The sequence below is a fragment of the Misgurnus anguillicaudatus genome, chromosome 4, assembly GCF_027580225.2.
Source record: "Misgurnus anguillicaudatus chromosome 4, ASM2758022v2, whole genome shotgun sequence".
NCBI classification, from domain to species: Eukaryota; Metazoa; Chordata; class Actinopteri; order Cypriniformes; family Cobitidae; genus Misgurnus; species Misgurnus anguillicaudatus.
The window spans coordinates 37,873,776-37,896,354 of record NC_073340.2 but is presented as its reverse complement, the minus strand read 5'-3'; the positions used below and the strand labels follow the sequence as shown (position 1 = coordinate 37,896,354).

The 22,579-nt window shown below is 42.5% G+C and overlaps 2 protein-coding genes across 4 annotated transcripts; both read right to left on the bottom strand.

Moving 5' to 3' along the window:
- Positions 1–46: 46 nt before the first annotated feature.
- Positions 47–12,449, bottom strand: ctbp2l (C-terminal binding protein 2, like). 3 transcript variants are annotated; one of them, XM_055176953.2, is made up of 11 exons: positions 12,297–12,425; positions 10,193–10,251; positions 5,925–6,079; positions 5,686–5,830; positions 5,398–5,604; positions 5,068–5,282; positions 2,422–2,552; positions 1,527–1,654; positions 1,171–1,288; positions 1,002–1,079; positions 47–814 (listed from the first exon to the last, which is right to left on the bottom strand). In XM_055176953.2, the coding sequence occupies exons 2-10, from the start codon at positions 10,248–10,250 to the stop codon at positions 1,013–1,015; spliced, it is 1,224 nt and encodes a 407-aa protein (XP_055032928.1). In that variant the 5' UTR covers position 10,251; positions 12,297–12,425; the 3' UTR covers positions 47–814; positions 1,002–1,012. The 3 variants fall into 3 exon arrangements, with proteins under 3 accessions (XP_055032928.1, XP_055032929.1, XP_055032927.1); XM_055176954.2 differs by lacking the exon at positions 10,193–10,251 and having other exon boundaries at positions 12,297–12,449; XM_055176952.2 differs by lacking the exons at positions 10,193–10,251; positions 12,297–12,425 and adding an exon at positions 7,759–9,710.
- Positions 12,450–14,231: 1,782 nt separating this feature from the next.
- On the bottom strand, positions 14,232–22,572 carry mmp21 (matrix metallopeptidase 21). The gene is made up of 7 exons (XM_055176951.2): positions 22,227–22,572; positions 19,788–21,990; positions 19,499–19,638; positions 19,237–19,378; positions 15,364–15,621; positions 14,990–15,162; positions 14,232–14,888 (listed from the first exon to the last, which is right to left on the bottom strand). The coding sequence occupies exons 1-7, from the start codon at positions 22,374–22,376 to the stop codon at positions 14,580–14,582; spliced, it is 3,375 nt and encodes a 1,124-aa protein (XP_055032926.2). The 5' UTR covers positions 22,377–22,572; the 3' UTR covers positions 14,232–14,579.
- Between the last annotated feature and the right edge of the window lie 7 nt (positions 22,573–22,579).

Genomic DNA, 22,579 nt, shown 5'->3' with positions numbered 1-22,579 from the left:
GTAAACAAAAACTTTTATTCTGCAAACGATAATCGTGAGGCAGCGCTAATCTTCAGTTCTTCTTGAAGGTAATGATGTTGCTTTATAAAACACTAACATCAATCAAATAGGAATGTGCAGATCATTTTACTTCAACATTTCTCTCTTCTTTAAAACACAAAACGAGGATATAAAAGTGATGAATGTAATTATCCTGAGTCATAGAGTATAGCAGAATAAACAGATGACAAAACCACAAACGCACAGAATATAAAATCAAGTTGATCTGCTGGACCAAAAAAAAAAAAAAATCTGTGTACCCGTTTTACAAACAATAATCTCTAATAATAAACAAACAAACAAACACACACACACATGAGAAACCAAAGTCTTGGTGCACAGGCCAATCAGAGAAGAGCAGTGAGGTGTCAATCATTTGAAAGAATAGATCAGTAGGTGTGGCCTGGAATAAAGTGGAACCTGCTGGTGGTCAAACAATCTGGAAAAAAGAAACTTGGTTGTACACGTTAAAAAAGTGGGTGTGTCCATAAAGCAGCGCTCAATAGATGAGGGTTCCTCTGATGAGGGCGGAGCTTCTGTGAAGATCAAAAACATCAACTACCTCATGAGTCCTAAATAATGTTTAGGTAAATAAGAGAAATGTACAGAGATATCTGTCTGTAGAGCTTCAGTGTTTCTGTGTGGTTGATGTTATTGCTCTGTCACATCATCTCTGCTCTCTGTATGTGTCGAGGGCACCGATTGGACAACTGGCAGCAGTGCACCTGAACCTGCAGGAACGCCCCCTGATGCCACACCCATCACAACTGATGACCTACAGCAGAGGCCAAAGGTCAGTGCTTGGAAATACAAGAGGTGGGTAGAAACACTGTAACACTGATATTAAAACTTCTGAGAATGAGAGAGGTCAATCAGGGTCAAAGGTCAGCGATAAAACAGCAGAAGATAATATACAAGCAGAGAGACAGACAGGCAGGCATCTGTAGTCTTTTAGTATTTACCTGCTGCTCATTCAAGCATTGATTTTGTCGTGGGGGGCGGAGCCTGTAGTGATGGCGTGCAGTGATTGGTTGACTTGGCTGTGTAAAAGATGCAGATAGGGGTGGGGCTCAAAGATTTCCTCATGTTATGTGATTATGTGTGTGTGTGTGTGGGGGGGGGGTGTTGTACCTGTATGGAGCGCCATTAAGTTCATGATGAACACCTTGTTGATCGATGATGCTCCAGGGTCCTGAGGTCATGAAGAACTCTTTATTAACACAATTTCTCAGACTGTCTGGAATCCGACCTGAGAGAGAGAATGTGAAAATCAAGTTAAACTCTACATTAGTTACACATGTGTTATATAGTCCTGGATGCTGATTGGTCAATAGAGTAAACAAACTTTGAATGAAAGCATCTGCAAAACGCATAAAGATTAATTCATACAACAGTGTACTGTGTGTGTGTGTGTGTGTGTGTGTGTGTGTGTGTGTGTGTGTGTGTGTGTGTGTGTGTGTGTGTGTCTGTGTGTGTGTGTGAAGCACCTGTAATGGCTCTGCGTATCTCTGTGGCGGCCGCTTCTCTCATCTCTAATGATGCTTGTTCACTGTACCAGGCCGTGTGCGGAGTGCAGATCAGATTCGGGGTGTCTTTTAAAGCCCCTTGTGCAAAACTTCACAAACAGATAGAGACGCAAAAACAGAAACGGATTAAACAGTGTAAACATTGCTGAATGCAATTCATCAGATGCTAGATTGATTTACTCCTCTATAATCCTGTCAGTTAATGAGATACAAACATCTGATCAGTTAACACACACAGGCGAATAATCGCCCACCCCTATTGGATCCTAATGAATGAATGGGGCTAGGCTAAATGTAACACATTCACGATGCGCTGTACAAAGATTAAGTACACTGCACGCATTGAGAAACGATAGGTATGTATTAATTTGTCTAAGTTAAGGTAAAAACAGTTAAATATTGAGAAAATTTGGTGTTTTCCTTTAAAGGTGCATTGTGTAACTTTTAGGAGGATCTCTTGACAGAAATGCAATATCATCTACATATCAGTGGACTATAAAGACCTTACATAATGAACTGTATTGTTTTTATTACCTTAGAATGAGCTGTTTTTATCTCCATACGCCACAGGTCTCCTTACATGGAAGTCGCTGTCATGTTTCTACAGTAGCCCTAAACGTCCAAACTGATCTACTGAGAGCGTTTCATTACTACGTTGTCTCAGACGACAACATGTTTGTCCTGTGGCGGCTACCATATGTGCTTTGAAATTCAGGGGTGAGCTGTTTGTTTGCAATTCGCAATCTCACCACTAGAGGCAGCTAAAATTTACACACACCACCTTTAAACTGGAAAAACCAGGAATTTAATATTTTGTGTGTCTGTTAGCATGTGTGTTTGTTTGTACGTGTCTCACCTGAACGGTTCAGTCTCATGCACATCAAGAGCAGCTCCACGTATTCGTCCCTCTTTCAGAGCCTGAGCGAGAGCTTTCTCATCCACCAGACCACCGCGTGATGTGTTTACCAGAAATGCACCCTGACGCATCTAAAACAAACACACAAACACGAACACACACACACACACACACACACACAGATGAGTGTAATTACTCGGTTTTTCCAGCAGGAGGAAGCAGCCGCCCAGGGTTCGTTCATTCATTCATTCAGATATAAAACATTCAGCAGTTCATCTGAAGTACTCATTAAGCGTCTCTTTCCTTTCATTTATATTTCATTATTTTTACCACAAGCTAATGACTCTTAAGGGCTTTTCACACCTGAAATTGTTAACCCTGGGTTATTTTTTGCATGTTTCACACTGTTCAAACTTAACCAGGGGTTAAGAGATAACCCTGGGTATTTATAATTTGACGTTTCACACAGTGCATTCCTAAACCCTGGGTCAGGAGTCTCCAAACCAGCTCCAACACACCTGTCTGTAATTATCAAGCAACCCTGAACACCTTGATTAGCTACTTCAGCTGTGTTTAATTAGGGTCATAACATTGTAACCCTGCTTCGTTTCACACTGCATGCGTTTGGCACCGCAATGCGGAGTTAACACCACAAATGTGGTGCTAACCCTGCTCCGGAGCAGGGTTTCATAACCCTGGGTAAAAAGCGGTGCTAATGCTGCGTTCCAGAGCCCATCCAAACCAGTGGGACGTGGGATTTATCCTTCATTAAGTGTCCTAGCTCCTACTTCAAAGCGTTCCAGACATTTGAAGTGGAACGTAAACAGAAAACATGGACGACCGACCAGTCTTCTTAAGGCTCGTACAGACTACATAACTTTTAAACGTCGGTCCGAACTGTGCAGTTCACACTACAGTAAAACAACAAGTTAATCATCTTTACAAAGTGTTCTGGAGCCATTATATAAAAGCGCTGCATGTCGCTAAGTAACTTGGTATATTTTTATCGTATTTTCATGATAACAGATAATAACGACATAATTTCACGCCATAATATAAAAAAACAAGTTGTGTTAAAATTACAGTGTCTAAAACAACCATACAAGCAGAGAAGTACAATTTATAGTCTATTCCTTGATGATTTCCTCTCACGACGACACGATCTATGGGCGCCGCCATTGTCCTCCGACTAATTTTTCTGAAGTCGGGGTAGGTCGAACTCCCCCGAGTTCGCCGGTAGGAGGTTCCACTTCGACAGGCATTCCAGTGCACTTTTCCTATTTGGAGGTAGGATAAGTCCTACATCCCACTGGTTTGGATGGGCTCTGGAACGCAGCATAACACCGCTTTCAAATTACAGGTGTGAAACGCTCCTTAACCCAGGGTTAAAAGCAGGGTTTAGAATGAAGATAACCCAGGGTTATGCGCAGTGTGAAAACCCCTTTAGAGATCATGTGCTCTGTTCATGATTAGTGAGGATGATGTCATTCTAGAGAGGATTTGATTGGACAAGCCTTGAGTGCAAGATGAAGTCATGAAAATTTGCCTCATTATTAAAGGTGCAGTGTGTGAATTTTTAAAAGGATCTCTTGACAGAAATGCAAAATAATATACAAAACTATATTTTTTGAGGTGTATAAAGACCTTTTTATAATGAACCGTTATGTTTTTTTTACCTTAGAATGAGACGTTTTTATCTACATACACAGAGGGTCCCCTTACATGAAAGTCGCCATTTTGTTGCGCCATGTTTCTACAGAAGCCCTTAACAGACAAACTTTTTTACTAAGTTGTCTCCGATGATTAGATTTTTCTGGTGGTGGCTATCGTAGCTTCTCTATGCGTTTCAAAAGCAATGGGTGATCAGGACTGAGCAGTTGGTTGCAATGTGCAACCTCACCACTAGATGCCGCTAAAATTTACACACTGCATCTTTAAATGAGAGAGACCAAATCTGATCTTGTGTAGGTTTGTGCTGCTGTTAAAGTGTTTGTCTATAACAGTACACTCGATCATAGACAACAGACTTGAACTACAATACTGCCCTACAAAGGCAAAAGACCTTAACTCGCTAAAGTGTAGAACTGAGAAAAATGACTTTAAAGTTTAGAATTTTTTGTGACTTTAATGCCAGTTATTTTCTTCTTGATTTTTATTTTCTTGAAAAAACAACAAAACTGATTCAAGATACTTATCCACATGATAAAGGAGGTCTTGAATGTCCCAAAAATGTCAATAACTAATTTTCGACCAAAAACTAAGTGACTGCCTTTTGCCTTTGTAGGGCAGAATACTGGTAAATGGACTGCATTTATATAGCGCTTTCATAGAACAATTGGCCATCCAAAGCACTTTACAATTTTTGCCTCACATTCACTCACACATTCATACACCGACGGCGGTGTCAGCCATGCAAGGCTTGCTCGTTGAGAGCAGCTGGGGTTAGATGTCTTGCTCAAGGACACCTCAACACTTGGTCAGGTGGAGCCGGGGATTGAACCACCAACCTTCCAATTTGTAGACAATCAACATGAACCAATGCTGCCCCTAAACTCTCATCACTCATAAGTCGTTGCTTTGCGTTTTATTGCTGTAAACGATCACTGTTGTGAGTTGTGTGTGTGTGTGTGTGTGTTTGTGATATACCTGTTTGATGGTGAAGTCATTGATGAGATGATGATTGTGTTCATTCAGGTTACAGTGTAAAGACACACAGTCGCTCTGGTACAGCAGATCCTGTAGCGTATAAACACGCTGAACACCCAATGATCTCTCCAGCCCGTCCTGCAGGTACGGATCGTAAAAGATCACATTGAAGCCGAACACTTTGGCCCTGACGGCGACAGCTTGACCCGAGCGACCTTTAGGAACAAACACAACCAAAGACAATTTGACTTTTATCGTCCAATAAGCGTTTGCAATCTTACAGAAATGTATTGGTTTTATCAGTTCTGACAGTGTTTGCGTAAGTCCGACCGAAGCCGATGAGTCCAAGTGTTTCTCCACGGATGCGTGCGGCTCCTGACGCCACCTCGCGAATCTGCTCGACGCTGTGCACGCGTGTGCCCTCCCTCAGTGCCTGATAAAGCCACGTGTTCCTCCGGTACAGGTTCAGAATATGACACAGAGTTGAATCTGCCGTTTCCTCCACTGCAGCTGATGGTATATTACACACCGCAATACCTGTACACACATTTAACAGCGCATCTAAACATCACGTCGTCATGTCTCTGTCTATATCTGTGTTGTTGTGTGTTTTAGTACCGAGCTCTCCAGCCGCTTTGATGTCTATATTATCATATCCGCTGCCAATGAGAATAATAATCCTGAGGGCTTTAAACTTCTCCAGATCTTCTCGTGTCAGAGTAATCGTGTGATACATCAGCGCACCGATAGCCTCATTTAACACCTGAAACACATCAGAAGACACACAACATAAAGACATCATATTGACTTGTGTTGTTTTTATAGAGACTCAACAGAGATTCTCTGTGTGTTTTTACCTTCTCATGAATCTCTTGTGTGGATTGGGCATCACAGAAAGCTACAGTCGCCAGATCTTTCAGGATGGGCATCTCCACTGTACAGTCACGGCCGTCCAACAGAGCCACCAGAGGACGAGGATGAAGAGAACCGTTCATGATCTGAGGTCTGATACCTGAACACACACACAACAGATCTGATGTGTCAATAATCAATCAATCAATCATTATTATTATTATTATTATTATTATTAACTATTACAGATGACCAAAATCTAATTATACAAAAGTGTGAACTTCTTAATGAAGGGGGAGACCTGTGTGTGTTTAAAACATCTGCTTGGAGAAACACACACACACACACACACACACACACACACACACACACACACACACACACACACACACCTCATCCTACAGAAGCTCTTAATGAGATTTTATAGGAGCTAAAGTAGTGACATCACACAGAAAGTTCTGACAGAAACAGCCTGAATCAACACGTGTGTGTGTGTGTGTGTGTGTGTGTGTGTGTGTGTGTGTGTGTGTGTTGCACATCTTAGGATACACATGTGAAGAATGTAAGAGTGATTTTCATGAGTAAGATGTGAAAGAAGAAGAGTTTGTGTGTTGATATTTAATACTCAAGAGCTGTGGGTTTGTTTACAGGACATCAATTATTCACACTGACAGAAATCCACACTTCAGATGTCATGTGACTCAACACTGACAGCTCTACAGACACAAACATCTTATACACAAATTAAATCAACATTAAAGCTAACAATTCATAGAGCTGAGCTCTCCAGAGATACAAACCCAAATAACACACAGACACTCTCGTCTTTAATCGTCTCTCTTCAGGATGAACTTGTACAGGGTTAGACAAACACATCTTACAGTACATAATCTAATTAACCTTTCCACACATCTTCACTACCCATAATGCACTGCAGCCACAGGTGGTGCACTCATTTATCTCTGAGGGTAAGCAGATTCAAATGATCCTACACACACACACACACACACACACACACACACATCACTGACCTGCAGTGTGTTGTATATCCTGGTGTGTGTGAACTGAAGGTGTGCTGTGTTCAGATTGGATAGTGTGTGTCTGCCGCTGACCTGTTTAACCACACCACTACTAAACTACTCATGAAACCAACCAACCAAAAGAGTTCAAGACTAAAGACAGACATCACTGAGCACCTCCCACTACACATACACACACACTTCATCACACACTCACACATCATCACTCGCTCATACACACACACACACACAAACTGTAGTTCTTATAGCTAATGTTTGTACAGTTCGAATAATCTTGTGTAGGAAATAACACACAATCCCAGATTGACCATTTGAACAAATGAACTCATTTACTGTAGATGTTTCTGGAGCTCAAACAGGTTAAACCCACACATCATTCAAACAGAATAAATAGTGTACGTCCAGCACCAGTGACTGTATAAAGTCCTTATAAAGTCTGTTTAAAGCCTTCAGTAAACTTAGCTGGGATTACTAACATTGAATCCTTCAAGCACACGTCAAAACATCACTAGAAAGGGAACACAAACATCTAAAAACAGAACACTCATCCAAATCCACTTTGCACATCCAGTATCAACGTGCAAGCAGAACTTTAAATTGTTTTAAGAAGCGTCTAATAAAACATTTAAACTGAATCCATATTCTACTGCGACTGTATCGTTAAATACACACATTCACTGTTAATAAGAGACATACTAACCAACAAACAATGAGCACAAAACAAACAAGTAAATGTAATTGTGTTACAGCAGGAGGTGTGAGATGACAGAATAAAGCAGAGTGGAGTAAAGACTGTTACTTGTGTCAGGAGAACCCATTGTTGACACGATGACCGGCGGTCCTGTTCGACGGGTCAGCTTGTTGTTTGGATTAATGGTCTGAGCCTGCAGGGCAGAAGACACCTGGAGAACCGCAGCGTCCAAGGGAGCGCCTCCTTTCCGCAGTAACTGAGGGCTGTGATGAGGACTTTGACATGGAGATAGAGGAGGCAGGTTTGGTGGACGCTTCATCAGCTCCATGGGAGCGTAGGTGCCAGAGAAGGTCTTAGGTTGACCTGGCTGCGTGGGCACGCCGAGACCACTGTTGGCGTTGTACATGGACAGGGGTCGCGTCTGCGGTAAACCGGTAGCGTAAACGCCGGGACTGACGTGAAGACCCGCAAGCGGTCGAACCGCCGGGTATGTCGTGGTTTCTAGTAGATGCTGAGAGGGAGCGCTGCTCGGCCGGCGACCCAGAAACTCTCCCGCTCTCTCGCCAGGCGGCTGTTGCATGAAGTGAGCGTCCGTGCCGAGGGCCTGAGGCTGAACGTAGAGATCGTTGCGGTGACTGAAGCTGTTGGAGCGACCCCGCAGAACGCCGGCACCCGTCGCACCCGTTTTACAGCTGAGAACCACTCGAGATAGGGCGCGTACCTGTCCTAGGTTTGGCGCCACAGAGCGGATGTCGTGGTCTTCCATCATGGCCAGCATGGCGGTGGAGTCGAACCCCTGCTGTAGGAGCAGATTTATGGTGCTTTCCGACAGTCCCTCGGAGCGCAGCAGGGCCAGGAACCCCGGATCGGCGCTTCTCTTCGGGTCTGCGGAAACAGCTGCTGAAGGATGATGGCTGGTCATCCCGGTGGTGAGGGGACCTGTCCCTCCTGCACTTGGGTCATAAGCGGGGTCGTAGGGCATCCTCTGGGTCGCTACCGAGCCATAAGCCGCCGTCCCTCGAGAAAGATTTCCGTCCGTGGACGAAGCCGTGGGATCCATCACAATACAGGTGGAGTGGGGCTGACTGGACTCAAGAGGGACGCCGTTGAGGTCACCGTACACAGAATGACCCTGATCGGCCTGGAACCTGGACGCGGCCGACTCTATGCCGAAGCAGGCGGGTGAGGCGGCTCTACTGCGAGCACGCTGATTATCTGAAAACATCTTGGCAGCCAGAGAATCCCTGTACAGCCGGCTGATCTCATGAGCCGAGGGCGGGGGAGGAGGGGGTGGAGGCGGAGGAGGAGGCGCAGGACCGGCCGCGGGAGTAGTCGCCCTAGTCTGCCCTTGATCCCAAACGGACCTGACCCCTCCTGCGGCCAGACCATAATGCGATCCTGATCTGCTCAGCATCTGTTGGCTTCCCTTGTAAAAGCCCTGCAGATCCTCAGGTGGCTGGGCAGAGAGAGCGATATCAAACGGGTAGTAATCCGGAGGTGGAATGGTTCCTCGTACAGCCATCATGTTCTTAAAGAGGTTTCTGTCAGCGTCAGCGAGAGGTGACCATCACCTGTCAAGAGTATCCCTGAAGAGAGTCCAGTTGCTCTTGGACAGAACCTCTTCAACAAACCTTCCCTAGTGACCGGTGACCGAACGTCTATGTGTACCAGAGCTATTCCTCCTTTCGTCCGACGCTGATGAACAGACCCCAAGACAAATGGCCGGCCTCCGAACGCAGGCACAGGTAAGACAAGAGGAGCGAGGGGGCCAGCAGGTGTTTGGTTTCATGGCTCATGTGTCGTGTGGAGGTGTGCGAGGGGAGATCATGTTTCACCTGAGCTCTGCTAGACATTTTATTGTGCCTCATTCGAGGTTACGCTATCATGTGGCTGGCAGAAAACCTCTGAATAATTCAGGTCTGGAAATATAAGCAAGTCTGAGAGATCTGCACAACACAACAGCTCAATAACTCACAAATAAACAAAATGAAGATGAGCATCACATCGATCAGACAGAACTGAAGTGTGAAGCAAACATGCTTACATGATCTGGAGAATAAACACAAACAGTGACTCTGCATATAGAAGAAATGAGACATTAGTTTAATGATAAATAGACTCCAAAACATTTACTGGAGTAGATGCCATTTTCTTGTTTTCTGGTGCCTTTTAATTAAATAATTGCTTTAATAGCCTAAAAGGTTTGTTTACCTTGTTGTGTCGTAGCTCACATGATTGCAGCAGGTGAAAGTAGTGAAAACACAAAATGGAGTTTAAATGATATGGACTCTAAATAAGTCAAGTGGAATGGATTTGACTGACAATGCTCTGACAAGTGAACAGACAAATGCACTAAATTAGAGAAAAAGTGAGTAGGTCCAATATAAGTGATCTTAAAAAGTGGATGGGTCACCCACATATAATGGTTTAGACACCCATGTGTCTTTATATATATAATATTCTATATAATATTGTGAATATAGTCATAGCTGAAGAGGATGAAGATGATCCTCAGCTGTGATTATATTCATATGATTCTCACCTTCACGAATCTGGTCCAGTCTTTGTCTCTTGACTTTGTGCTTGTTTGACAGAGACATTCTGAAACACGCACGCACACACACACACACACACACACACACACACACACACACACACACACACACACACACACAGGGAGCAGCCTAAGCAGATTTCAAAATGAGGCCCCCCATCATCTAATGAACACAACACACTATTACACAGATTATATCACAAACACGATCTGACAATGAAAATTAACAACACAATATAATTTAAATTTGCATGCTACACCAGTGTATTTAGAATACATACAACAACTAAGAGAATGCTGATGCCACTTTCACTGGGAGAGTACATGAAATGTGAAGAGCTACCCAAAGATTTATTTAAAAAAAGTAAATATAAATAAATAAATGCATTTTATAGATGCATTTCATACCATACAAACTGCATATTCTATTCCCCTAACCTACCCCATTCCCTAACCCCAACCATCACAGACAACATTCTACTACTTCACATTTTCAATAAACATCATTCTGTTTGATTTATAAGCTTGTTTCCTCATGGGGACATCAAAATGTCCCCACAAGGTCACAAAAACACTGCTATTCCTATCTTTGTGGGGACAATTGGTCCCCACAATGTGATAATTACCAGGTACACACACACATATATTCAACACTGACTGCTTGATTTCTGTAAATCAATGATGTGATTTGTTCCTAAATAGTACACATCAGGACCTTTTTAATTTTTTTACATTAACATGTACACATTTGGCAGAGGCTTTTATCCAAAGTGCCTTACAGTGCATTAGGTTTACATCTTCATCATTATGTGTGTGCCTTAATTTCTTCTGACATTGTGATTAATTCATTATTGTGCTTACTTTATCTCTAGCATGTATCTTTTTCACACAACTTAACAGTGTTGTTTCACAAACAAATTAAAGTTTTTCTTTCCACAACAGCTATTTAATACTGGATCTGATTTCTTGACAAAGGAGTAGGGGAGAGTGGGGTGAGTTGTGTTAGTTTTTACTTACTCAAAGTGACTTTAAAGTGAGGCCATGACAGTAATTCCTTCAACTTGTACATATATTTCAGGATGTTGTGCATCCCTGAGAACAATAACTTTTGATCTAAAATAAATAGTTTCAGAAATATAGCTTTTGGGGAAAAAAAGTGGTCTTGTGGCACAACTTGCCCCTGGTGCGGGTTAAGTTGTGGCTTTAGGGAAAATAATTTGGGGTTAATTGTGCGGGTGATTTCTGAAGTAAAACAGAACATTTTAATGTTATGAACTGTAATGCTATATTAAAGCAAGACAAATTCAATACACAATTACTCATTTAAGGTTTATTTAGATATTGTCACTCTATTAAACTGTTGGAATAAGTCATATTTTGTAGTTTTTGGAAAAACACAACTTAAATACACAATATGTGATATTTCTGAATAATTTCAGGCAAAGTGGTTTGGCAATAGATGCCTGTTGACATACACAGAATGATGTCTGCAATTATGTAATATATAAGAATAAAGTGACTAGACTAATTTCTAAACATCCTATTGTGACTTGGCCACTTATGAACTTAATAAAACTTCTCTTTAATAACATAGTGCAAACTCAAACTAAAATCAATGTTAGCTAAATAAAACAAATGGCAGGTAGGCCTAAATCAAACACTGATGAGGCATGTCCATCTCCTCACTTCTCCAGATTATCCTCTGTGAGTATGTAGGTCTAGGTGGTCTGGATCTAGCCTACTATTTAACATCCCACTTGTCAGTACTGCAGCAGATTATAAACTTATGCTGTCTTATGGCTGTACCACCAAGTTTTTGGGGTGAAGGTAGTTTCTTGAACACATCACCTCTGACACAACTTAACCCAGGCCCTTTGGCACAAATCACCTCATACCTATAAGTCTGAACAATTAGCATGATCCAGCAGTTAAGAGCTAACATTATGCTAACTGTATAGACTCATTGTGTAGCCATTGTGTTAAGCACTAAAACATGTATGAAATATTTTCAAACCTATCTATACTTGTTTAGACACTACAATCAAAAAACCTTAAACATAGAAATTTTACTTTGGAGCAAAAATGTGCTTACCTCTCATGCCATATGTCTCTCTTTTTTTGAGGATAAGTGAAATTGATGGCTTTTCAAAATGATGTGGTCACATGACCAATTTCTTCTATGGTTTTCCAGAAACAAGGGGTGGAACTACTTCCCCCCTGGCACAAATCACCCCACTCTCCCCTACTAAAATTATCATTTTCTGTTTTTAAAGTTCAGAAATGTTTGTGAAATCCACATGTAGATTAATATAAAGTTTGTGCATGCAGTCGCCCTCTGCAGGTAGATAGAAGTCTTACAATAAAACATTCTCCCTAAAGAGCACCTATTATCCAATTCATGATTTTAAATTTCCTTTAAGTGTGTATTAGTTCATGTTAATGATATGCAAAAGGTACAAACACCAAAGTAAGCAAGCAATGACGCGAGTTATCTACTCCAAAGTAAATCTCTTTTCTTGAACTACAACAAACACACAGATTGTAGGCAACAATTTAACTCTTGGGCCTGTTGACGAGGACAAGACCGGCATGATCATAAGTTACCAATCGCTAAGCCCCGCCCCTCAATCACAGACGAGCCGATAGGTGTGTTCGACTTCATGCGGCGCTGCGCAGAACGATCGGTGACTGACTTGAAGCAGTGTATTCCGGTTAGTAAATAGGTGTGTTCGAGATCATCCGGCACTGCGCAGACCGTTCGGCGAGGTTTGCCGCTTGCAGTCGAGGGAGGAACTGAAGACGGAGCCGTCAAGCCGGACACCTGCTGCTTGCCGTAGTGACGTGTGCGCCGTTTTTCCTTGTTTTTAATCACAAATGAAGTGAATTAGATGCTGAATTTGATCAAAACAAACCTTTTAATAAAAAGTTGCAACCAGAAACATTTTATATTGAATATTTTATTTGCTGCTTATACCCGAAAATAACGGGAAACAAGCCTATATTATTAAAATACCAATAGAGTTTGTTATTTTCATTTTCATTTTATTACACAACACAATATAACATACTTAAGCATATTAAAGTGTTTTTTCCTGTTTTAAAACATGAATTTATAATGTTTATTAGTGGAACTAAAGGTTGGATTAAACTTGAAACCCACGTGATCGTTGTCATCAGTGAGGCGACCAATCATGTAAAGCTCTGTGCAGCCACTCTGGAGAAGGGTAAAAAGGTAAAAAATGTGCTTGGGGCACTTATAACACTAATCCTAGGTATTTTGGGATGATGGGCAATAAAATGTATTTTATTCCATTTTTTAATCCCAAACAAGACAGAGCAAGAGTCACGTAATGTCCGGATCAACAAGGATACATTTATTTTAAGGTAAGTCGAAGAAGCAATGTTTTTATCTGTGCTAATTTTTTAATCGCAATCATTATGTACTAAAACAGCCTCTGCTATGTTAGATAGATAGCTTGTGCTAATGTCAGCTAAAGTTCAGTGCCTCTCCATATTAAAATGGTTAGATGTTAATTAATTTAATCTTACCCTGCGGGAACAGTGTTAATCCTGTTGTCAAAACTGATTGTCCGAGCTGGGAATGGTAACTAAGGCGGGCGTGTCTTGCCGATAGATCAATTGCTCCCGATTCAGACTCAGCCTTTAAGTTAACTCATGTTAGCATTGCATGGTGAGCGAATCTTTCAAACATGGTAAGGAGCGTCACATTTCCTGCTGACATCAGAGGTATTCAGGCCAATCATAACGTACAGATTAGCTGGCCAATCAGGGACAAAAATCTGTGTTTCAGTAAAAGAGAGGGAAATCTGGAGCTACAAAAAGTACGGTATGTGAAAAATGTTGTGTTTTTTAAACCATAAACAACGTGAAGACATTTTATTATACCAAACAAAATACCCTTTTTTTAGCAATGAAATAGGTGCACTTTAAATGACATTGATATGATGATGTTTCAGGTAATTGTCTCACAAATAGACACAAAACAATATTCAGTCATTCATAAAACTATTATAATGTTAATAATTTAATACTGTACAGCTCGTTCATTTAAAAACAAATAATAAATAACTTAATAAATATGGATTCACATTAAAGCCAACAGTATAAATATATACATGTTTTTGTCAAGTTTGTGTATCGCACACGTGTGAGGAAGGAGGACACATTACAGTTCATGTTTAACTCAGATTAATGACAACATCTAACACAGAGATTAAAACACAACAACTCTGAAAAACCAAGATCATGTAAACGACAGTATATGAGCATTTGTTCAAACGTGATTGAGTTTTTCTGTCAGATTCACAGCAGGATTGAACCTTACTGATGTTGCTGACCAGAGATCAGTTTTGGGTCATCTGCGTGAGGTTCTCAGAGAGCTGCTGTGTACATCACAGATGTCAAACCACTGCTGGTCCACATCTCTCCGGGGCAGAACAGCATTGAGAGGTAGTGATGGTCTCCGCCTCCGATCTCTGCCGTTCACCACACGCCAGTATGACGCTCCCTTCAGCAGAAAGATGGTGTTGTGCGTGTAGGAAAAATAAGAGGCGTCCAGGTTACTGACCGGATGATTACCAAAGACAACGGCTGGAAATACTTCAGTGATCTTTTGAGGCGAAGATGAAGCCAAGCGGTTCTTTCGTATATCAAACCTAAACACCTAAAATATAAATATCTTGTCACCGTTTTAACCTACATCAGCATCATGGTTTCAATGTAAAAAGCGAAAATGAAATTGTAGAAGAAGAAGAGAGCTCATACCTGTGAGCCTTTAAAAAAGTAGATATGAGCATCTCTTCTGTCGTAGTACGCTGTGTCCACAGGTCCGATTACACCAGGAAAATCCTCAGAGATCAGACGCGGGTACGAGCGTCCGTTTGAGTCATTAGCAAAGACTTGATCATTTTCACTGTCATAGCGCCAGTACTGTACACCTTACATATACAAGAGTCATATCATCAATCCCCTTACCCTATTCATTTCATTATTCAACAGTCATCATTTTAAACATTTTAGTTTGTTTGTTGTCACATGAGCTCATCACACACTTCATTCAGTGACTGATGTCCAAACAGTCTGTGTGCATTGTATGATGGGATATGATGTTTCTGTGCAGTGTGTTTAAAAGTCTTTACCTTTAAAGAAGTAAACAGCGTCTGTTTTGCGGTTCCACACATGAACATAAGCGTCCACTCCACTGGCAGGGAGACCGTGCCACCCGGCCTGTACCGCTACTGGATCTCCATATCGAGTTCTGTTATTGCGGTTCTCATAAAGCCAGTACCAGCCATCCCGCATAAAGTAGGTGTTAAAACGGATCGTGACCTCACCGTAGGGCGTCTGCTCTCTTCTGATCCAATCAAACACAGTGCTAAATCGACCCTTACACACCCCTGAATGTAAAAACACACAGAGAACAAACATCCTTACATTATTTCAGCTGCATTCTGTATGATGCTTTTAAATTTCTGGAGAATAAATGAAGTTTATTTAACTAATTTTGGGAGGAGCATGGTCATCATGTAATCCAATCAGTGTGAAGAGGTCTCTTTATAAATAGCCATCCCTCACCAATCCCTCACTCCATTAAAAGTTTTTTGCAGCATCCCTCCTCCACCCCATCGCCTCACTCTCTGCTGGTACATCTATCTCATTTAAAGTTTGTGTATTCTGAGCTCGGAGCCCTTACCTGGGACAGCAAGCTAAATATGCTTTATTATCATATTACTGTTAGGACGTCACCCAGGATAAAAAGGTCCAATCTACTTTAAACTTGAACATCGCAACATATGCACAATGCTAGACAGGTAGAAAGCAGACAGACCAGAGAGTAGAAGCGCAATAATATCACATGAACTTGCAAAATACAAGATAGACGTTGCAGCACTGAGCGATGTCAGATTCGCTGACAGCTGTTTCATCAGGGAGGAAGCTTGATACATCATCTTCTGGAGCGGCAAGTCTCCAGACAAGAGGAGCGAGTCTCGTGTATCTCTTGCTGTCAGAGATGACCTATTGCCGAAACTGACAGAGAAGCCAAAGCCTGTGAATGAGATATTGATCACACTGCGGCTGCCTCTCACAAATAGCAGATGTTGTACACTGATTGGCATTTATGTACAAACCATGACCAACAGCTCTGATGCCATCAATAAATTCTATGATCAGCTTAGTGAAACATTGGCAACTGTACATAACAATGACAAATCATCCTAATGGGTGATTTCAATGCTCGAGTGGGACAAGATCACACCATATTGCCAAAAGCCCTACCAACACATGTATGAGCCATCTGGGGACCCCGAGGGAACCATTCTGATCAAATGTTGGCCAATGACAATATAGCACTACTTTACAAGATATGCTGAAAAGATGGACAGAGCATTTTAGCACCCTCCTAAATAAGACTAATGTAAGATCTGATGTTATAGATTGTATCCCTCACTCTGCAGTTCAACACTGGATGGAAGTTTGCCCCAATCCCAGCGAGGTTACAAAGGTCGTCAACTTGTTGTGCAACGGCAAATCTCCTGGTTCAGATGGGCTCCACCCGGACGGAAGTCATTAAGCATGGTGGACTTGTAATGATGGATGCACTCTATAGCATCATCTGTAAAGCCTAGAACGGTTCCCCAGGACTGGAAGGATGTCCAACTTGTGACAATCTTCAAAAAGGGAGACAGACGACTGTGCAGTTACTACCATGGCATCTCTCTCACACTTTTTATTCCAGGAAACGTATTTGCTCAAATCCTGCTCAACAGACTTTTCGCATACGCTGAGGCCTTTCTCCCGGAAGACCAGTGTTGCTTACACTCAGGCAGGGACACAATAGACATGTTATTCTCCATAAAGCAAATCCAGGAGAAATGCCTCGAAAAACATATGCCCCTCTACATGTTTTTTGTGGACTTTACAAAGGTGTTTGATACTGTCAACAGGGAAGCACTGTGGAAAATTCTACGCAAGCTAGGCCGCCCCGACCACTTCACTGACCTCATCACTGCTCTCCATACTGGGATGAAGGCCTCAGCCTAAAGGTGAGATATCTAAATCCTTCAAGGTTAGCAACGGCATAAAATAAGGGTGCATGCTTGCCCCAACCCTTAATATTCCTTTCTGTTGTGCTGAATCATGCATTTCAAGGCTATGAACAGGGGTCAATTTACAGACAAGATCTGATGCAAACTTATTTAACCTGATGCAGTTCAAGTCAACCACAAGAACCAGAAAGCAGAAAGTTACTTGTACAAGAACTGATGTTTGCTGACGATATTGTCTTTGTGGCCAACAATCACTAATGCACAGAAAATAATTTCCCGGTTCGCCTGTTCAGCCAAAGCCTTTGGCCTGAGGATAAACATCAAGAAAACAGAAATTATGTACCAGCCCCCTCACTGCAGAGTGGAGACTGGCAAAAGAAAACAGATAGAGGGCGAGAACCTGGCACAAGTACCGAAGTTCAAATATCTTTGCTCGACTATTAGAAGTGATAGCATGGATGGCTAAAGCCTCGTCATTGTTTGGAAGGCTCAAAGACAGGGTCTGGCAGAATAAAGACTTATCCATTAAAACAAAATATGCTGTGTACCGAGCCATCATCCTCTCAATACTACTCTATGGAGTCAGGTCATGGACGATATACAGAGCCATAGCACACAAGCTAAACACATACATGATGAGACATCTACGGCAAATAATGAATGTAAAATGGTGGCACCATATGTCAAATTACACCATCCTCAAACTGGCCTCACTCCCCAGCATGTACAATGTCATAATTTAGAGAAATCTAAGATGGGCGGGTCATGTTAGCCGATTGGAAGACAATCGACTCCTTAAATCTTTTCACAACTACAGGAAGGCTCCCATACCATCGGTAGACCTAAATTAAGATTCAAGGACACATTGAAACATAATCTCAAAACAAAACATATTGCACCTGGTAGTTGGCAGTCCCTTGCTAAAGAAAGAAACATATGGAGTGGCCTGATTCATAAGAAGTCTTTATCGGACATGATGGACAGCCAGTAGTAGTAGTACTACCCTACAGATTACATGTTAATGTGAACTTGTGAACTTTTATTCCAACACAGCTGCCTACTTTGTCCAAACCAGATGCGATGCAATAACCCCTTGTTCAGACCACCAGCGACTTTCTCACTGTTTGCTGCCCATCTCTTTCAACGACGCCCCATTCAGACCGCCAGCTACTAGCAATAGCAGAGCGATGCAATCTCATTTATTTCAATAGAAGCTTAGCGTCTCCTGGGGACACAAGAAAGTTGAGAAAAGTTTAACTCTATGCAAATGATTTTGGGATTTTTGATTTTTTTAGGAGTTCACATCATCCTTCTCTCATCAGTTATTGAAGTGGATGGTACTCATTTGTTAATGACAACCAGATTTAGAAGCTCCTCATTGAAAAAGACGGGTGACACACAGTGAGGGAGTCACAGGTGGCCTGAACGAGGCGTGAGGCGTTTCTATATCTGGGTCATTCGGAAAACGTGTTTTTACTTTTGGATTATGGCAAAAATAAGTTCTGCGTTTAACAAAAACAAACTTACATGCTTTGTCCAACAAGATAATCTTCATAGATAAATACAATTTTTATAAATTTTGAAGTGTAAATGCCAAAATTTGACTTCAAAATCCATAAAAATTCTGTTCATTTGTGAAGATTATCTTGTTGGAAAAAACATGTAAGTGTTATAAACTTTTTTTAAAGCTTATTTTTTGTGATAATCCAAAAGCATATGGTAAAAATGAATGGGCTTTTTGCAAGAAAACCAGTTTCCCGCTAACCTCGGAGTTAACCTACAAACATCCCTGCAGTACTCCGTATTCATGGCATGCATGACTTTGATCGAATGAGACCTCTGTCAGCTGCAACATTGTAGAAATAGAAGCAGTTTCAATATAGAAATGTCCCAGCATCAAATCGCAGCCGTATTTAAGATCTACAACTGTATTTAAGATAATCTCGATGACTGCAATTCTCTTACCGTACAGACTCTGAATAGACTTTCTGTCCATCCAGTCAATCTCAAAGCCCGCGTCCTGGGGCAGATAACTTGGCTGCATAATGGATCCAGTCCGGTAGATGTGAGGAAGTCCTAAAACATGTCCAATCTCATGAACTGCCACCTGAATGAAACACAACAAACACCAAGATCAGTCGACACACAATACCAAAACTGATAATGATTTGTATTTAGTCTTGATTTTGTCCACATCACAGCAGACCTAGTTGCTCTATCAGATTACCTTCAGCAGACTGATCCCACTGCCTGTGTTTGGAACAGTGAAGTGTTCATCATCATCAAAATGAATGTCTCCCAGAAACCACGCGTGAGCAAACTCATGGCCTGCGCCGTCAAATCTCTGAGAACAGCCCAGATGTCTACCTACAGTGGACAGAAGAGAGTCTTTCATAACACTGCTCATGGTTGATTAAATCCTACACTCTTATATTAATAAAAAATCTGTCTTATCTGGAACCTCCTTAATCTGTCTTATCTGGAACCTCCTGTTAGAAACACTGCGTGACACTCACCTGTTCCAAAGCCGAGCCTGATGTCAATGTCTTCCAGAGGAGAATGTAAATCCTCCAGAAACTCCAGAGGAGAAACTTCACTCCACATACGAAAGGCAAGTCTGAAGATATATTTCTGCTCATCAATGGGCAGTTGACTGCTGTAACCTTCTCCAATCAGACGCCATCTCAGAAGAGTCTGAGAGAAGGCCATGTGACCCGCCCAATTGCTCACGTCTCTCTTTCGTCTCTTCATCAACAGTGCCGCCAGATGACGTTTTCTTATCACTGGAGATTTCATCTGATGATGAGTGTCATTGAACGCATCACTGCTATTACCAACGTCAGCACTAAGCTCATGGATCTCAGTGTGGTTGTGTGTGGAGATGTTGAACTGATGGACCTCAGTGTGGTTGTGTGTGGAGATGTTGAACAGATGGACCTCAGTGTGGTTGTGTGTGGAGATGCTGAACTGATGGACCTCAGTGTGGTTGTGTGTGGAGATGTTGAACTGATAGATCTCAGTGTGGTTGTGTGTGGAGATGTTGAACGGGTGGACCTCAGTGTGGTTGTGTGTGGAGATGTTGAACTGATGAACCTCAGTGTGGTTGTGTGTGGAGATGCTGAACTGATGGACCTCAGTGTGGTTGTGTGTGGAGATGTTGAACTGATAGATCTCAGTGTGGTTGTGTGTGGAGATGTTGAACGGGTGGACCTCAGTGTGGTTGTGTGTGGAGATGTTGAACAGATGGACCTCAGTGTGGTTGTGTGTGGAGATGCTGAACTGATGGACCTCAGTGTGGTTGTGTGTGGAGATGTTGAATGGGTGGACCTCAGTGTGGTTGTGTGTGGAGATGTTGAACTGGCGGACCTCAGTGTGGTTGTGTGTGGAGATGTTGAACTGGCGGACCTCAGTGTGGTTGTGTGTGGAGATGTTGAACGGATGGACCTCAGTGTGGTTGTGTGTGGAGATGTTGAACGGGTGGACCTCAGTGTGGTTGTGTGTGGAGATGTTGAACTGATGGACCTCAGTGTGGTTGTGTGTGGAGGTGTTAAACTGATGAACCTCAGTGTGGTTGTGTGTGGAGATGTTGAACTGGTGGACCTCAGTGTGGTTGTGTGTGGAGATGTTGAACGGGTGGACCTCAGTGTGGTTGTGTGTGGAGATGTTGAACGGATGGACCTCAGTGTGGTTGTGTGTGGAGATGTTGAACTGATGGACCTCAGTGTGGTTGTGTGTGGAGATGTTGAACGGATGGACCTCAGTGTGGTTGTGTGTGGAGATGTTGAACTGATGGATCTCAGTGTGGTTGTGTGTGGAGATGTTGAACGGATGGACCTCAGTGTGGTTGTGTGTGGAGATGTTGAACGGATGGATCTCAGTGTGGTTGTGTGTGGAGATTTTGAACGGATGGACCTCAGTGTGGTTGTGTGTGGAGATGTTGAACTGATGGACCTCAGTGTGGTTGTGTGTGGAGATGTTGAACTGATGGACCTCAGTGTGGTTGTGTGTGGAGATGTTGAACTGATGGACCTCAGTGTGGTTGTGTGTGGAGATGTTGAACTGATTGATCTCAGTGTGGTTGTGTGTGGAGATGTTGAACTGATGGATCTCAGTGTGGTTGTGTGTGGAGATGTTGAACTGATGGATCTCAGTGTGGTTGTGTGTGGAGATTTTGAACGGATGGACCTCAGTGTGGTTGTGTGTGGAGATGTTGAACTGATGGACCTCAGTGTGGTTGTGTGTGGAGATGTTGAACTGATGGACCTCAGTGTGGTTGTGTGTGGAGATGTTGAACTGATGGACCTCAGTGTGGTTGTGTGTGGAGATGTTGAACTGATGGATCTCAGTGTGGTTGTGTGTGGAGATGTTGAGTTCATTGACATCAGTGGGGTTGTTTGTGGAGATGCTGTTGGACTCGATTTGCTCTGGGTCTTCTTCGTTGTGGTCTGGGACACCGCATCTGGGTTCGTTCATGGCAGCTTTGGTGGCATCATCAAACACCCCTGTCACAGGGAGACCAGACACTCTCTGGAACTCTCGTAGCGCTGAGATGAACTCTGGCCTCTGGTTTGGGAGTTCAGCGCTGATGGATCGGGATGCAGCTCCACCCTCCTCCAGGTCTAGCGAGAGGCTGTCATCTGTCTCACTTACATCTTCTATTGAGCTCTGAAGTTCATCACTCTCTGCTGCTCTTATGAATCCATACTTGAATAGAAATCTCTAAAATAACAATAATACAGCAGGAGATAGAAAACGAGATTGTTCAAAAGTAAACAAATAATAAACAAATTACAGCCAAAAAAAACCTGACAGAGACACACAATACGAGAGAGAGAGAGAGAGAGAGAGAGAGAGAGAGAGAGAGAGAGAGAGAGAGAGAGAGAGAGAGAGAGAGAGAGAGAGAGAGAGAGAGAGAGAGAGTGAGTGTGTGTGTGTGTGTGTATGAGCAGGTGCACCTGAGCAGTGTTTGTATCAGTGATGGCTTCAGTCTGATGAATTTCGTTCATGTAAACATCAGAATGATCTCTGTTATGGAAGATCTTCTCTGCATGCGTTATGATGATGATAATGATGATGATGAAGATCAGCCGGATGACAGCCAGCATCGTTAAAGCTCTGCTGTGCGTCTCAATGTTAGTTCATATTGAGCCTCTGTGACACGCGACACACTTTATATACTGTCATGAGTGAAGTGGGCGGGGTTTCACACACTTTATATACTGCCATAAGTGAAGTGGGCGGGGTTTTTACACAAACACGTCGCGCTCTCAGGAAGACTACTCCACGCGACTCGCACTTATGCGAGAAA

Bases quoted from the DNA above. Each gene is read 5' to 3' on its own strand.
- ctbp2l (XM_055176952.2), bottom strand. From the start codon at position 9,175: ATGATGGCTGTACGAGGAACCATTCCACCTCCGGATTACTACCCGTTT. The intron at 5,605-5,685 runs GTACTAAAACAC...ATGTGTGTACAG, and splicing joins CAAAGCGGCTGGAGAGCTCG to GTATTGCGGTGTGTAATATA. The intron at 2,553-5,067 runs GTATATCACAAA...TGTTTGTTTTAG, and splicing joins ATGACTTCACCATCAAACAG to ATGCGTCAGGGTGCATTTCT.
- mmp21 (XM_055176951.2), bottom strand. From the start codon at position 22,376: ATGCTGGCTGTCATCCGGCTGATCTTCATCATCATCATTATCATCATC. The intron at 21,991-22,226 runs GTGCACCTGCTC...TTGTTATTTTAG, and splicing joins CTGATACAAACACTGCTCAG to AGATTTCTATTCAAGTATGG. The intron at 19,639-19,787 runs GTGAGTGTCACG...TGTCCACTGTAG, and splicing joins CAGGCTCGGCTTTGGAACAG to GTAGACATCTGGGCTGTTCT.